Source organism: Lepus europaeus, chromosome 3 (assembly GCF_033115175.1).
Source record: "Lepus europaeus isolate LE1 chromosome 3, mLepTim1.pri, whole genome shotgun sequence".
Classification (NCBI taxonomy): Eukaryota; Metazoa; Chordata; class Mammalia; order Lagomorpha; family Leporidae; genus Lepus; species Lepus europaeus.
This window is the reverse complement of record NC_084829.1, coordinates 37,631,061-37,647,490: the sequence shown is the minus strand read 5'-3', so window position 1 is coordinate 37,647,490 and position 16,430 is coordinate 37,631,061. Positions and strand designations below refer to the sequence as shown.

The 16,430-nt window shown below is 50.1% G+C and overlaps 1 protein-coding gene across 1 annotated transcript; it reads left to right on the top strand.

Annotated features, from left to right (window-relative positions):
* The first annotated feature begins 3,809 nt into the window (after positions 1–3,809).
* On the top strand, positions 3,810–9,955 carry TMEM217 (transmembrane protein 217). The gene is made up of 2 exons (XM_062187185.1): positions 3,810–3,843; positions 9,369–9,955. Exons 1-2 carry the CDS (start codon positions 3,810–3,812, stop codon positions 9,953–9,955), a joined length of 621 nt encoding a protein of 206 aa, XP_062043169.1.
* Positions 9,956–16,430: the final 6,475 nt, after the last annotated feature.

Below are 16,430 nucleotides of genomic sequence, written 5' to 3'. Positions count from 1 at the left end.
TATATAGCTATATTGAGAAGACTCTTGTGAAGCCTCAACACAATGCCTGGCACAAAGGGAGCTTTTAGTAAGTGCTTATTATTATCATTATTGTTTAAAGATGTATTTATTTATTTGAAAGGCAGAGTGAGAGAGAGAGAGATGCAAATGGTCACAACAGTCAGGTATGGACCAGGCTGAAGCCAGCAACCAGGAACTCCATCCAGGTCTCCCACATGGGTGGCAGGGATCTGAGTGCGTGGCTTATGATCCGCTGCCTTCCCAGATACATTAGCAAGAAGCTGTATCAGAAGCAGAACAGTTAGGACTCAAACCAGCACTCCAATATGGGATGCCACTGTCTCAATCAGTGGCTTAACCCACTGCACCACAATATTGGCCTCATCATTATTTCTAAATTTGTATGTATGTATGTATGTATTTATTTCCCTGAGAAGTAGAGAGAGAAAGGAACAGAGACAGAGTTCCCATCTGTTGCTTCAGTTCCCAAGTGCCCACAATGACTGGGATGGGCTAGGCCAAAGCCAGGAGCCTGGAATTCAATGCAGGTGCCCCACCTGGGTGTCAGGGACCCAACTGCGTAAGCCGTCACTGCTACTGCCTGGAGTCTGTTTTGGCAGGAAGCTGGAGTCAGGAGCTGGATCCCCCAGCGTGGGACAAGGCTGTCCTCACTGCTAAGCTACATTCCTGCTCCCTCTCGTGATCGTGATGACTCTTACCTCATTTCACGTGACTGATGCATCCTGAGCGGCAAATATTTTAATTTGTCAAATTAAGGCATAATTCTCTATTGACTTCATGCATAACTTGAGGGAGAGCTCATTCTACAGGGAAAACAAATGAACCAACACCAAGATTTTGAAAGTCACAAGTAGGAATACAGAAACCCCAAAAGATAGTGGCTTATTTGTGACCACTATCTTTTATTTCTCTGTCAAGTAGCAATGACCCGGGGCTGGTGCTGTGGCATAGTGGGCTAAGCCTCCACCTGCTGTGCCGGCATCCCATATGGGTGCCAGTTCAAATCCCAGCTGCTCCACTTCCGATCCAGTTCTCTGCCATGGCCTGGAAAAGCAGTAGAAGATGGCCCAAGTCCTTGGGCCTCTGCACCCACGTGGGAGACCCGGAAGAAGCTCCTGGCTCCTGGCTTCAGATTAGCTCAGCTCCAGCTATTTTGCTATTCATCTGGGGAGTGAACCATCAGATGGAAGACCTCTCTCTCTCTCCCTCTCTAACTCTGCCTCTTAAATAAATAAAAATCTTTAAAAAATAATGCATGAGTTTCGATGCTTTTTGTACCAAAAATAAACATGCCGTTCAATTCCATTTCCACCAGCTTTCTGCAGCTCCCTCATACGTTTCCCAGCTTCTCTTGCAGGTTGATGTGATCATGTGACCAATGGGGTGTCAGCAGAAGTGATGGCTGCCCCTTCACAGTCTTGCTTATGGAAGAATTAGGAGTGCTGACACTTTCTCCCTTTCTTCCTTCCCGTTGCCTAGCCATGAACAGAACTCAGTTTTTAAAAAGATGTATTTATTTATTTTGAAAGCCAGAGTTAGAGAGAAAGAGAGAGAGAGAAAGAGAGATCTTCCATCTTCTCGTTCGCTCCCCAGATGCCTGCAACAGCCAGTATTAGGACAGGCTGAAGCCAGGAGTTAGGAGCTTCATCTGGGTCTCCCATGTGGGTGACAGGTGCCCTAGCACTTGGGCTGTCTTCTTTGCCTTTCCCCGGGACATTAGCAGGGAGCAGCCAGGACATGAACCCATGCCCATATGGAATACCTGTGTCGCAGGTGGCAGCTTTACCTGACATGCCAAAACACCAGCCTCAGAACTGATTTTTTTTTTTTAAGGCAAAATGAGAGAGAGAGGCCTTCCATCTTCTGGCTCACTCCCCAAATGCCTGTAGCAGCTGGGACTGGGCCTGGCTGAAGCCAGGAGGCTGGAACGCCATACAGGTTTCCCACATGAGTAGCAGGAACCCAGACATTTGGGCTATCATCCTCTGCCTCCCAGGAGCATTAGCAGGAAAGTGGATCAGAAGTGGGGGAGCCACGACTCGAATCAGCATTCTGATATGGAATGTGGCCTAACCCACTGCACCACACCTGCCCCCAGACCTGACCTTTGACCCAGACTTGGAAGCATTTGCTGAACATGGCAAACCCCTAATCAGTCATGGGTCACTGCTAAGGTTGTTTTTGTTTTTGTTTTTGTTTTTTAAGATTTATTTCTTTGACAGGTAGAGTTACAGAAAGAGAGAGGGAAAGACAGAGAGAAAGGGCTTCCATCTGCTGGTTCACTTCCCAAATGACCCTGACGGCCAGAGCTGGGCCAATCTGAAGCCAGGAGCCAGGAGCTTCATCTGGGTCTCCCACATGGGTGCAGGGGCCCAAGCACTTGGGCCATCTCCTACTGCTTTCCCAGGCCATGGCAGAGAGCTGGATCAGAAGAGGAGCACCCGGGATGTGAACTAGCACCCATATGTGATGCCAGCGCCACAAGCGTAGGCTTAGCTATACCACAGCACTGGCCCCCATGCATTATTTTTTAAATGTGTTTTTCATAGAAATTTTTAATTTTAAAGAGTGGAAATGTAAATTTATATTTTTTTGAAAGGTAGAATAACAGAGAGGGAGAGAGAGAGATGGATTGGAGGTCTTCCATCCATTGTTTCACTCCCCCAAAAGCCTGCAACAGCCAGGGCTGGACCAGGCTGAAGCTAGCAGCCTGGAACTCAATCCAAGTCTCCCACATTGGTGGCAAGGACCAAGTACTTGAGCCCTCACCTACTGCCTCCCCCGGTGCACATTAGCAGAAAGTTGGATCAGAAGCAGAGCAGGGATTCAAACCCAGGCACTCTGATAAGGAACACAGGCATCACAAAGCAGTATCTTAGCTACTGCTCCAAACACCTGCCACCCACATTATCTTTTTTTTTTTAAAGATTTATTTCTTGGCCGGCTAATCCTCCGCCTTGCGGCGCCTGCACACCAGGTTCTAGTCCCAGTCGGGGTGCTGGATTCTGTCCCGGTTGCTCCTCTTCCAGGCCAGCTCTCTGCTATGGCCAGGGAGTGCAGTGGAGGATGGCCCAAGTGCTTGGGCCCTGCACCCCATGGGAGACCAGGAGAAGCACCTGGCTCCTGCCTTTGGATCAGCATGGTGCGCCGGCAGCAGCGCGCCGGCAACGGCGGCCATTGGAGGGTGAACCAACGGCAAAGGAAGACCTTTCTCTCTGTCTCTCTCTCTCACTGTCCACTCTGCCTGTCAAAAAAAAATTATTTCTTTATTTGAAAGTCAGAGTTACACAGAGAGAGGAGAGGCAGAGAGAGAGAGAGAGAGAGGTCTTCCATTCGATGGTTCACTCCCCAATTGGCTGCAATGGCCAGAACTGTGCCAGTCCAACGCCAGGAGCTTCTTCCGGGTCTCCCACGCGGGTGCAGGGGTTCAAGAACTTGGGCCATCTTCTACTGCTTTCCCAGGCCATAGCAGAGAGCTGGATTGGAAGTGGAGCAGTCAGGACTAGAACCTGCACCCATATGTTATGCCGGCGCTTCAGGCCAGGGTGTTAACCTGCTGCACCACATCGCCAGCCCCCCACATTATCTATTAATTCAATTTTTCCATGAACTCTTTGAAGCTCCTCATAGTTATTAGCTGGGTGGCCATGTGTCTGGCCAAAACTAAAAATATGCAGGGGAAATGGGTGTTGGGAGAAAGCGATCAATCTTTACAGCTGACAGGAGCCCAAAATCTGTGTGAGCTTTTCAAGAACAGTAAGAGGAAGTCTTCTATCTGTTGCAGGTGGATGGGCAGCAGTGAATATGGCAACTATGCTGCAGGTAGGAGACTAGATTACATGTCTTATTCCACCCAGGTTTTCCCTTTGTGAACCCACGTGTACAGAATTGGATTACTCATCATCCAGGGTCATACCAAGCAATCAGCATTAAAACATGCTTTATGAACTGGTTTGTTTGCCTGTTTTAAACTTTGATTAACTCTGTGACTCCCTTGTCCAACCCACTCTTCTCCATGCCCCTGCCGTACCCCTGGCCCCTGCCCTTCCAGGCACCCACTAACCCAAATTGTGTGTCTGTTGTACCTTGACTTTTTACATAAAGTCTTTTCCACATGTTATGTATGACTGCTATGGTTTGAATATGAAGTTGGCTGTTCCCCAAGGATCCCTGTAGTAAAGGCTTGATCCCCAGGGGCACAGCTCAGAGGCGGTGGACTCCTTAGGGGGTGGGGCCTGGCCCTCAGGTCTTGGGCTGTGCCCTTATAAGGTAGTTCTTGTATGGATGAGGGAGTTCTCCCGAGAGAGGGCTGTTATCAAAGGCTGGGTCTGAGCCCACCCACCCTCTCGGCTTCCTGGGTCACCATGCGTTCCTCTGCTCCTGTTCTCCCATCCCCGTGGGGCCTTCATCAAAGCCTGAACTTCCAGAACTGTGAGCTAAATAAACCTCTTGTCATCGTAAGTCAGTCATGGTAGTAACCAAAAAACTGGCTTAAATAACAGTCCAACAGTATGCTATTTGATTTTACTTATTTCTAAATTCTATAAAAAAAGGTTACCACACTGGGTGCTCTCAATCTTGAAAAATATTTTAGGGGCCAGCATTGTGTAGTGGTTAAAGCAGCTGCCTGTGATGCTGGCATCCCATATGGGCACTGGCTGCTCTACTTCTGATCCAGCTCCCTATTAATAGCTTAGGAAAAGCGCCAGAAGATAGTCCAAGTGCTTGGGCCCCTGCCACCCACTTGGGAGACCCAGAGGAAGCTCCTGGCTTCAGCCTGGCCCATCCCTGGCCATTGTGGCCACCTGGGGAGTGAACTAGCAGGTGGAAAATCTCTCTCTCTCTCCCTCTCTCTCTCTCTCTCTCTCCCCCCTCCCTTTCAAATACATAAATAAATCTTAAAAAAAAAAGAAAGAAATGTTCTACTCCCTGATAGAAAGGAGTCTATCTTTAAAAAAAGAAAGAAAGAAGAACATTTTATCTGGACATGGACTCCTAGGTTGACAGTGCTTCATACAGTTAAAATGTAATTCCATTTCCCAACCTTGGGGAACACAAGCACAGCACAGAGGACCGTAGGCACTGGGGAGCAGGGCAGACAAAGTGAGCACAGGACGAGACTCTGCAGAGCGCAGAGACCCACAATGGTCTCATACAGAAGGGAACTAAGCACTCAGCATCCTCCAGCTCCATCTCTCAAGACTGAGCCTGGGGCCCAGCGCTGTGGGACAGTGGGTTAACGCCCTGGCCTGAAGCGCCGGCATCCCATATGGGTGCCAGTTTGAGTCCTGGCTGCTCCTCTTCCAATCCAGCTCTCTGCTGTGGCCTGGGAAAGCAGTGGAGGATGGCCCAAGTGCTTGGGCCCCTGCACCCACGTGGGAGACCCAGAAGAAGCACCTGGCTCCTGGCTTCGGATCGGTGCAGCTTCAGCCGGAGTGAACCGGTGAATGGAAGACCTCTCTCTCTCTCTCTCTCTCTCTCTCTCTCTCTTTCTGCCTCTCCTCTCTCTGTGTAACTCTGACTTTCAAATAAATAAATAAATCTTAAAAAAAAAAAAAAAAAGATTGATCCTGAGCCAAGAGGGCCTTTACTCAACTGGAAGAGAGTAAGCAGGAGGCCCCAGCAATCCCCGCTCACACCAGACACCGGAGAACCCGGGCCTTCACGGATCCTGAGGCAGTGTGGGGAGAAAGAGTCCAGCCCCTGTGGTGCCATCCCTCACCCAAGTTCTCGCTGCATGGCGCCATCTTGAGTCCCATCCACCCAGGGTCCTAAGAAGCAGCTGGGCAGCTGCTCCTAGCAGCTCCATGGACCCAGCCCTGTGCAACAGCCAGGAGAACCCACCCTGCCATGGTGCTGGGGAGAATGTGAGTGGCACACCCCAAGTCATGAATCATGCTGCAGAGGCCCCCAGAAAACAGCCGGGAGGCCCTGCCCTCCCTCCTCCCGCGCTGAAAGCAGCCAGGCAGCCCTGTCCATCCGCCCTTGGCCTCAGGAAGCAGCACCCACCCTCTCACTGACCTGGAAATACCCAGCAGGCAGCCCCATCCTGCTTTGGCCCCAGGAAGCAGGCAGGTGGCCCTGCCCACACACCCTCAGCCCTGTGCAGCAACCAGGCCACCAGCCCCAAGCCACTTGACCCACAGAGGCCCAGGGAAGCAGATGAGCAGCTGTGCCCAAGTGTCTTGGCCTACTAAGGCAACTGGGTGTCCCCATCCACCCCTCCATGGCCCCCAAGAGGCCACCAGCCAGGACACTCTCAGGAGCTTGGCTTAGCAAGGCCCCGAAAAGCAAAGGCCCAGCCCTGCCCCTACGATCTCAGCTCAGAAAGCAGGTGAGCCGGCACGTGCACCAACTCCCAGTGAACGCGCCCCACCCAGTCCTGCAAGCCTGGCAGCCTCAGCAAGGAAGACCCCTGTGGTCTCACTCAACTGATCACAGCAGAAGCAGGTGCACAGCCACTCCACCAGAGCCCCCACCCAGCCCCAAAGCCTGCACAGCACATCCAGCCAACAGCCTAGGACACAGCACCAGGAGGAAAGTCTTCTGCTACAAAAGCCACCCGATAAAACTGGCAGAAGCCACTGACCCACCAGATGTACAAAAACCATCTTAGGAACATGGAAGCATGAAGAAAGGTAACGTAATGCCTCCAAAGAAACCCAGCAGCTCTAGCAATAAACCACAAAGTAATGGAAATAGACACTTGGCCTGACAAATAAAAGAATTACTTCTACACAATTTAATAAGTTACAAGAGAATACAGACAGATAATTCAACAAGACCATGAAAGCAATTGTTGAAATGAATGAGAAATTCAGCAAAGAGAGAGCATCAGGGCCAGTGCCGCGGCTTACTAGGCTAATCCTCTGCCTGTGGCACCGGCACCCCGGGTTCTAGTCCCGGTTGGGGCACCAGATTCTGTCCCGGTCGCTCCTCTTCCAGTCCAGCTCTCTGCTGTGGCCCAGGAGTGCAGTGGAGGATGGCCCAAGTGCTTGGGTCCTGGCACCCGCATGGGAGACCCGGAGGAAGCACCTGGCTCCTGGCTTCAGATCAGCACAGCGTGCCGGCGGCAGTGGCCTTAGGGGAGTGAACCAACAGAATGAAGACTTCTCTCTCTCTCTCTGTATCTAATTCTGCCTGTCAAAAAAAGAGAGAGAGAGCATCAGAAAGAACCAGCATAGGGCCAGCGTTAAGCCATCACTTGGGAAAGTGATGTCCCATATCAGAGTGCTGGTTCAAATCGTGGCTGCTCCACTTCGATCCAGTTTCCAAGAAATCACTAAATGAAATTTAAAATACAGCTGGGGGATGGCATTGTGGCATAGTGGGTAAAGCCACAGCCTGCGACACCGGCATCCCATATGGGCGCTGTTTCAGGTCCCGATTGCTCCACTTCCCATCCAGCTCCCTGCTGATTCTCCTGGGAAAGCAGTGGAGGATGGCCCAAAAGCTTGGGCCCCTGCACCCATGTGGGAGACCCAGAGGAAGCTCCTGGCTCCTGGCTCCTGCCTGGCCCAGCTCCAGCTGTTGTAGTCATTTGGGGAGTGAACTAGCAGATGGAAGACCTCTCTTCTTGTCTGTCTGTCTGTCTCTCTCTATCTCTCAACTCTGCCTTTCAAATAAATAAGTAAATCTTAAAAAAAAAAAAAAAAAGTGAGCAAAAACACAGCTGAGAGCCTCAGCAGAACTGAGCAGGCAGAAGAAGGAATTTCTGAGCTTGACGTCAAGTCTTCTGAAATATCCAGTCAAACTGATGAAGATACAAGACAGAGGATTCTAAAAACAGCAGGAGAGGACCGACGTGGCACCGTGGGTTAGGCCGCCACTTGCAACGCCACATCCTGTATCAGAGTGCAGGTGCATGTCCAGGTTGCTCCACTTCTGAGCCAGCTCCCTGCTCGTGTGCCTGAGAAGCAGAAGATGACCCAAGTGCTTGGGCCCCTGCCACCAACGTGGGAGACCCAGATGGAGTCCCAGGCTCCTGGCTTCAACCTGACCCAGTCCCGGTTGCAGCCATGCAGGGAGTGAGCCAGCAGATTGAAGACTTCTCTCTCTCTCTGCCTCTCCTTCTCTCTCTTGGTGTAACTCTGACTTTCGAATTAATAAATGAATCTTTTTAAAAAATGAATATATAAGGAACTCAACAATTCAGAACAAGAAAAAAGCAAATGATAAAAATGAACAAATGACCCAAACAGACTTTTCTCGAGGATATACCAACGGATCACAAGAATATGAAAAAGTGCTCAATGTTCTTAATCATCAGTGAAATACACATCAAAACCACAATGAGGGATTGCCTCATCTCTGTTAGAATGGACATTAACAAAAAGGTAAAGTAACAAATGCTGGTGAGGATGAGGAGAGTGGGATGGGTAACTCTCATGCAATTTGTGAGAATGTAAGTTAGTACAGCCATTAGAGAAAACAGTCTTGAGGTTCCTCCAAAAACTAAAAACAGAACTGCCATATGATCCAGCAATGGGTGGATGGGAAGTGGAGCAGCTGGGTCTCCAACCGGGGCCTGTATGGGATGCTGGCACTGCAGGCAGTGGCTTAACCCACTACACCACAGCGCTGGTCCCTAAAATCCTCTTTTCTTTCTTTCTTTTTTCTTTTCTTTTTTTTTTTTTTTAAGATTTATTTATTTTTTTGAAAGTCAGAGTTACACAGAGTGAGAAGGAGAGGTAAAGAGAGAGAGAGCTAGGACTCCCATCCCCTGGTTCACTCCCCAAATGGCTGCAACGGCTGAGCTGCGCCCGTCTGAAGCCAGGAGTTTCAAAAGGGTTTCCCACGAGGGTGCAGGGGCCCAAGCACTTGGGCCATCTTCTACTGCTTTCCCAGGCCATAGCAGAGGGTTGGATTGGAAGTGGAGCAGCTGGACTTGAACCGGCGTCCCTATAGGATGCTGCCGGCACTGCAGGCGATGGCTTATGCCCTAGGCCACCGTGCTGGCTCCTAAATTCCTCTTTTCTAACAGTGTTTTCCAACACTGGATGTACCTGAGAATTCTGAGGAGGTTTTGAACAACACAGCTGCCTGGGTGCCACCAGGAGAATGTCCCCGTTGGTGCGGGTGGGAGCTGGGCACAGGGGCTTCAGTGACCCTAAGGTGTGGCCAGAGCTCAGAACCAGCGCTTTCCTTCACCTGCTCAGAGGCGCCAGCCCCAGACCGAGCCGGCCTGCATCCTCTCCCCAGGCCACTTTGAACAGTCCCCTGTCTTCCCCACGTTGCCCTGTCCGGGCTTCCATCTCTCTCTCCCTCCGTCGTCCCTCAGACCGCACGTGGGGACCGAGGCATTGCTCCCCGCAACCTCCCGCGCCCCTCGTGTTCTGTCTCCGCAGGAGGGTTCAGCGCGAAGCCGCTGCGCTGGTGCGGGATGACGGCCAAAATGGGCAGCGTGCTGTCGGGTGTCTTCACCATCATAGCCACCAAAATGTACCTCATCTTCGAAGAGAAGCACCTGGGGAACGGCAACTGCTTGAAGACCGGCTCCCAGGACAGCACGGACGACGCCATCAACGAGTTCATCATCTGCCACAGCTGGAAGATCGTCTTCTACCTGTCGGCCCTCACCGTCCTCGTGAGCGTCTTCCTGCTGTACTCCGTGTACGTCCAGCTCTACAGGGGCCTGATGACCTACGTCATCTGGATCCTCTTCTACGAGACGGTCAACATCATCATCCAAGTGCTCACCAACACCGACCTCAGCCCCACGGAGGTCAGAGTCTTGCGCTGGTTCGGCTTGGTGTCGCGCGCCGTCATGCACTGCTTCTGGGTGTTCTACGTCATCGCCTACGCGCACATCATCTACAAAACCCAGAGCCAGGGCAACATCCTTTACTACAACAGACGCATCTCCATGGGGGGCGGAGAGGCCCCGCGCCGCAAGTCCAAGATCATCAGCTTCATCCACCACTACAAGGACTAGCGCCGCCCCCCCCCCCCCCCGGAGGCCAGGCCGCCTCAGGCTCCGCGGGGCCACCTCCCGTGTTCATCTCTTCGGTGGGGTGGGGGTGGGGGTGCTCGGTTTTGTGAGCCTAAGTAGAGACCCTCCTGCCACTCTGTCCGGGGAATGCAGACAGCAGGTGTGAGTAGGCCCCTGCTCCCTGAGGGTGTTCCACTGGAGGACCCTGTCAGGGAGCAAGCTTGGCTCTTAGGTCAGTCCCGCCAACTGCCTCAAGAGGAGGAGGGCGGGGAGCAGGGTGCAGCCCCTTTGCCTCGCCAGCCTCCACACCACAGCCGTCTACACCGAACCCTGATGGGGACAAATCCGTCCCGTGGCTCAGATTTCTGGTGCACAAAGGCAATGGCTGGTCTCGCGGTGGGTTTGTGCTGTGGTTTTCCCCCTACGTCTTCTCTGCTACATTCCAGATAAGAGAAAGACTAAAAAATAAATCATTTTCAAACCTCTGTCTTGAGTTCTGCCCGTCTCAGATGTGTCAGGAAGGACCCAAGGCGGTCAGTGAATCAGAAGGAGTAATTCAGACCTCTGTGTCACCGTGCTGCACACGACAGGGGCACACAGAAAATACATACGGATGTGAGGTGTGACCTTGAGGACTGTGACGGAGTCAGTAAGCCACCCACCCAAGACAGCGTTTGAGCACACGGTGTCACAGCTCAACAGAACTGTCAGCGCACTTCCGGCTGGGGTGGGGGGCTGTTGTACCTGAACGAGTGCAAACAGGAGCAAGTTGATAAAATTTGACGGTCTTTCATTGCCAGAGATGGAGAGCGGGCTCGTGCCCTAAAGAACTCTCGACCCTGAAGCCCAAAGCAACAGGGTTTATAAAAGCAAAAACCACAAAATCGGGAGGGGAATACATGGTTGCTAGGATCAGGGGGAATACGTGGTTACCGGGGTCAAGCTGACCTAAAACCTATGTGAAACGAGTATCAATTATAATCTTGACAATACCAGTTACAATCTTAACAATTTCAGTTGTAATCTTACATTAATCTAGGTATTGGCTCAAATCATATGTAGGACATAGACAAATTACATCTTTATCATTAGCCCAGGTGCAGCCTATCCACTTCCAAGCTTGAGCAATCATGCTAGGGGGTTTCTATGCTCTGCCAAGGGTGATGGAGGTTGTCAGGTGTGATGTAGTGGACTGCTATTATCTGAGTGTTTTAGATCATAGTTTTAGACCAGAGTCTCATGGTGGGGGGAAGGGGAGTGCTTTCTCAAGATGGAGTCTCAGGTGCTCCAAAATGGAGTCCCTACTGTCAAGGTGTTACTTCAGGACAATGGGGGCAACCTTTGTTTCCAACATTAGACATCATCCTGGGTTTCTGTTTAACAGCTTTCTTGAGGTACAACTGGCATACAACAGACACATACTTAAAGGGTATAATGGGACAAGTTTATTATTATTTTTAAAGATTTTATTTAGTTATTTGAGAGGTAGAGTTACAGACAGTGAGAGGGAGAGACAGATAGAAAGGTCTTCCATCCACTGGTTCACTCCCCAGATGGCCGCAACGGCTGGAGCTGCGCCAATCTGAAGCCAGGAGCCAGAAGCCTCTTCTGCCATCCTCTGCTGCTCTCCCAGGCCATCAACAGAGAGCTGGATGGGAAGTGGAGCAGCTGGGACTCACACTGGCACCCATACGAGATGCTGGCGCCACAGGTGGAAGCTTAGCCTACTACACCACAGTGCCAGCCCCCCACACCCGCTTCTCCTAGTGCATCCCGGAAGGTAGAAGACAACGGCTCAAATCCTCAGGCTGCTGCCACCAGATGTAGTTCCAGGATCCTGGCTTTGGCCTGCCCTAACTCCGATTTTTGTGAACATTTGGTAAGTGAACCAACAGATGGAACATTTCTTTCTCTCTGCCTTTCAAATAAATAAAACATCAAGAGAGAAAACAACAAAAAGATATGCTTAGGACACCTGCATATTGTACGGAAGTGCCTGCTCCCATTCCCAGCATCCTGCTAAAACACACCCTGGGAAGTGGCCATGAGGACTCGAGGAGGTGGGCTCTTGCCACCCATGTGGGCAACCTGGACTGAGTCCCTGGCTCCTGGTTTCAGCTTGGCCCTATATCAGCTGTTGCAGGCATTCAGCGAGTGAACCAATGGATGGGATCTCGCTCTCTCTCTCTCTCCTTTTATATTTATAAAAATATAAATAAATTTAAGTGTTTTTAAAAAAAGAAAAAAAGGAGGAATCAATCTTTCACCAATGGAGTGTGAGATCAGCTGTGGACTTTGGAAATAAAACCTTTGTTAGGGCTGGCGCCGCGGCTCACTGGGCTAATCCTCCACCTGCAGCACCAGCACTCCGGGTTCTAGTCCTGGTTGGGGTACCGGATTCTGTCCCAGTTAATCTTCTTCCAAGTCCAGCTCTCTGCTGTGGCCTGGGAAGGCAGTGGAGGATGGCCCAGGTCCTTGGGCCCTGCACCCCATGGGAGACCAGGAGGAAGCACCTGGCTCCTGGCTTCGGATCAGCACAGCGCCGGCCGTAGCAGCCATTTGGAGGGTGAACCAACGGAAGGAAGACCTTTCTCTCTGTCTCTCTCTCACTGTCTAACTCTGCCTGTCAAAAACAAAAACAAAAACACAAAACCTTTGTTAGGAAGTAACAAATTCCCGCCTCACTGATTGCTTAATCATGAAGAGGTACTGAATTTTGTCAAATGCTTTTTCTGCATCAGTTGAGGTGCTCGCTTTTTCCCTTCATTCTCGCAGTGGCCAGTGATGCTTTTCATATTTTGTGCCATCCTTGCATTTCTAGAAAAAACAATACATGTCACAGTGTATAATTGTAGTGTTTTTATATCGCCCATGTATACTTAATTTTTTGAATATATAGAATACAGTTATTACTGAGTTAATATCCTTGTCTGCAAATTTAGCAATCTGTGTCCGGGTCAGTGTTGGGGCACAGTGGTTTGGCCACTCCATTGCACATCAGAATGCCGGTTTGAGTCCCTTCCCTGCCACTCTGCTTCTGATCCAGCTTCCTGTGAAGGCACCTGAGAAGGCAGCAGATGATGGCTCCAGTACTCGGGCCCCTGCCACCATCCACCCATGTGGGAGATCAAAATGGAGCTCCTGGCTCCTGGCCCAGCTCTGGCTGTTGTGGCCATTTGGGTAGCAAACCAGTAGATGGAAGCACTCTCTCTCTCTTTCTCCAGCTCTCCTTTTGTCTCTGTTACTCTGCCTTTCAAATAAATAAATAAATCTTTAAAAAAAAAAATCTGTGTCAATTCTGGATTGCTTTTGATGGATTTTTCACCTGGTAGGGCTCCTTTGCATGTCTATTAATTGTTCCGTGGTAGACAGTGTGCTTTCTGCCCTGCTGGGGGTGCTGGTTATCTTTGTATCCCCACACAAATGCTTGCTCTTTGTTCTGGGATGCAGCTGCCTTAGCTGGACACAGTTTGATCCTTTCAGGTACTGCTCTCATCATGGGTCAGGCAGGGCGGATGCACTGCTCAGCCTAGGGCCACTCATTCCCCACAATGGGGGTGAGGCCTTCCTGGGTCGCTGCATAAATCCCCGTGAATCATGAAGTTTTCCAGTCTGGCTGGTGAGAAAAGACACTGTTTCCGGCCGTGTCTGAGCACTGGACACAAAGAATTGTTACCTCTAATCCTTTGGAGCAGCTCGGGGGGGGGGGGGGGGGGCGTTTGTTCTGCTCTCCCATGATGCCCTGGAGGGGGTGGGGTGGGGGTCCCTCTGCAGATCCCCAGCATTCTCTCCAGCCTGACTCTGAGCCCTGCGCTTGCTGGGTCCCGCCTCCCAGGGCTGCAGCCTGAACCTCTCAGGAAGCCTGGAGCTGGGGTGATCACAGCTTCACCTCCTCTATGCCGCTCCCCAGATCAATGTCCTCACTGCCAGCCAGCCAGTGTGTCTCATGTATTTTGTGAATTTCTTCTTTTCAGGTAGGAAGATAAAAACTGGTCCCTGTGACACCCCGCCCTGGACGGAAGTACAGTCACGTATTTCTATTGGTCATAATACAAAGACTCCAGACTTGGGTGGAGCCAGAGAAAGGAAAAAAGACGAGCGAGTGTATCACGAATTCGTTTATTTCTTAAGGGAACAGTGATGGGTGGCAGAACAATGCACCGATTCACTGTTCTTTACATTAGCATGCTTTATGACATTCTGCTGTTGTCTAAAATATGCCTCACAGACACACCTATGCAAACCAGGGTGTAGGAATTACATTTGAAAAAGAGAAAAATGGGGGCTAGCACTGTGGTATAGCAGGGAAAGCCGCCACCTGCAGTACCGGCATCCCATATCAGCACTGGCTGGAGTCCCAGCTGCTCCACTTCTGATGCAGCTCCCTGCTAATAGCCTGGGAAAGCAGTAGAAGGTGGTCTAGCCTCAGTGGATGAGACCCCAGTAAAAAGAAGTGGTCATCAAAGGAGATCTTTTCTCTGAAGGGAGGAGAGAACTTCTATTTGCTTATGGCCTTGTCTAAATATTGAAGGAGTTTGTGGATTCAAAAGGCTTCCATAGCCTAGGCAGCTCATGTCAAGAGCCAGTGGTGATCAATGACGTCATACCTAAGAGTGTTAATGTTAAATTAAAAACAGGAGTCACTGTGCACTAACTCCCCATGCAGGACCTCTTTTCTCAAAGAGTTGTATTATAATTATGTCTAAGTGCTTGCAAAAGATGTATCATTCTTGGGTGCTTCTTTATAAAGTTAATTTTCTGAAAAAAAGAAAAAAATAAGTGAAATTAACTTCAAGATGCAATGACTTTGAATAGCCCTTGTCTCAACTGTTGAGGAACAGTTTGTTTTGTTTTTTATTTTTTTATTATTTATTTATTTATTTATTTATTTTGACAGGCAGAGTGGACAGTGAGAGAGACTGAGAGAAAGGTCTTCCTTTTGCCATTGGTTCACCCTCCAATGGCCACCGCGGCTGGCACGCTGCGGCCTGCGCACCAACGCTGATCCGAAGGCAGAAGCCAGGTGCTTCTCCTGATCTCCCATGGGGTGCAGGGCCCAAGCACTTGGGCCATCCTCCACTGTACTCCCGGGCCACAGCAGAGAGCTGGCCTGGAAGAGAAGCGACTGGGACTAGAACCCAGTGTGCCGGCACCACAGGTGGAGGATTAGCCTATTGAGCCGCGGCACCAGCCTGTTTTTGTTTTTTATTCTGTGTAAACTGTTGAACTCTACTTAGTATAGAGTTGGTCTTTTTTTTTTTTTTAACATTTATTTATTTATTTTAAAGAGTTACCGAGAGAAAAGGAAAGGCAGAGAGAGAGTGTGAGGTTAGAGTTGGTCTTCTGTGTATAAAGTTATTTGAAAATAGATCTTAGTGGAGAATGGAACTGGGAATGGGAGAGGGGGGAGGAGAAGTGGGAGGGCGGGTATGGTAGGAAGAATCACTATATTCCTAAAGTTGTACTTACAAATGCATGAAGTCTGTATTCCTTAAATAAAAGGTTTCTTTGGGGGGGAGAATAAAAAATAAAAATAAATTTTAAAAATACATATTTAGCTTAAAAAAAAAAAAAAAAGATGGCTGAAATCCTTGGGCTCCTGCACCTGCGTGGGAGACCTGGAGGAAGCTCCTGGCTCCTGGCTTCGGATTGGCCCAGCTCTGGCCGTTGCGGCCATCTGGGGAGTGAACCAGCAGATAGAAAATTCTCTCTTTCTCTCTGCCTCTCTGTGACTCTGCCTTTCAAGTAAGTAAGTACATATTTAAAAAGGAGAGCGAGAAATACAGCTCAGTACACTTTTGGTGGCTCTTTACCCACTTTTCCCATGGATGTCGAGAATGTTCATGTGACTGACAGCACAGGAGAAGGAGGAATCCAGCATGTGGTAGAATGAATGGGGCCAGGGACGTCAGCCCAGGGAGTGCCGGTAGAGGCTTTGGGCCTGACAGGGTGTTATAGGATTCCCTCTTGGCCTGGCCCCTGCCAACCCGTGTCACCACCCCCTCAGCTCAAGCCACACCACTGTGCTGCTTCCAAAATGACTTTTGCCTATCCCGGTCTCTGCCTGCATGTTGTTCCTGGGCTGAGGGTGAAGTCTCTCCCTTTTCCTCCAGTTAATACCCACATCCTTTAAGACACAAGCTCATGGGGTGGGCACTGAGGCACAGTGGGTTAGGGTACTGCTTGGATGCCCACCTCCCATATAGGAGTGCTGGTTAGAATCCTAGCTGCTTCACTTCCGATCCTGTTCCCTGCTAACGCACCTGGGAAAGCAGTGGAAGATGGTCTAGGTGCTTGGGCCCCTCCACCCATGTGGGAGACCTGGATGGAATTCCAGGCTCCTGACTTTGGCCTGGCTGCTGTGGTCACTTGGGGAGTAAATTAGCTGATGGAAGATCTTTCTCTCTGTGTGTTTCAAATAAATAAATCTTAAAATAAATAAATAAATAAAAAAGACACATGTTCACACACACTCCAA

Coding starts and splice junctions, on each gene's coding strand:
- TMEM217 (XM_062187185.1), top strand. CDS start 3,810: ATGGGCAGCAGTGAATATGGCAACTATGCTGCAG. Junction 3,844..9,368: donor ATATGGCAACTATGCTGCAG/GTAGGAGACTAG, acceptor CTGTCTCCGCAG/GAGGGTTCAGCGCGAAGCCG.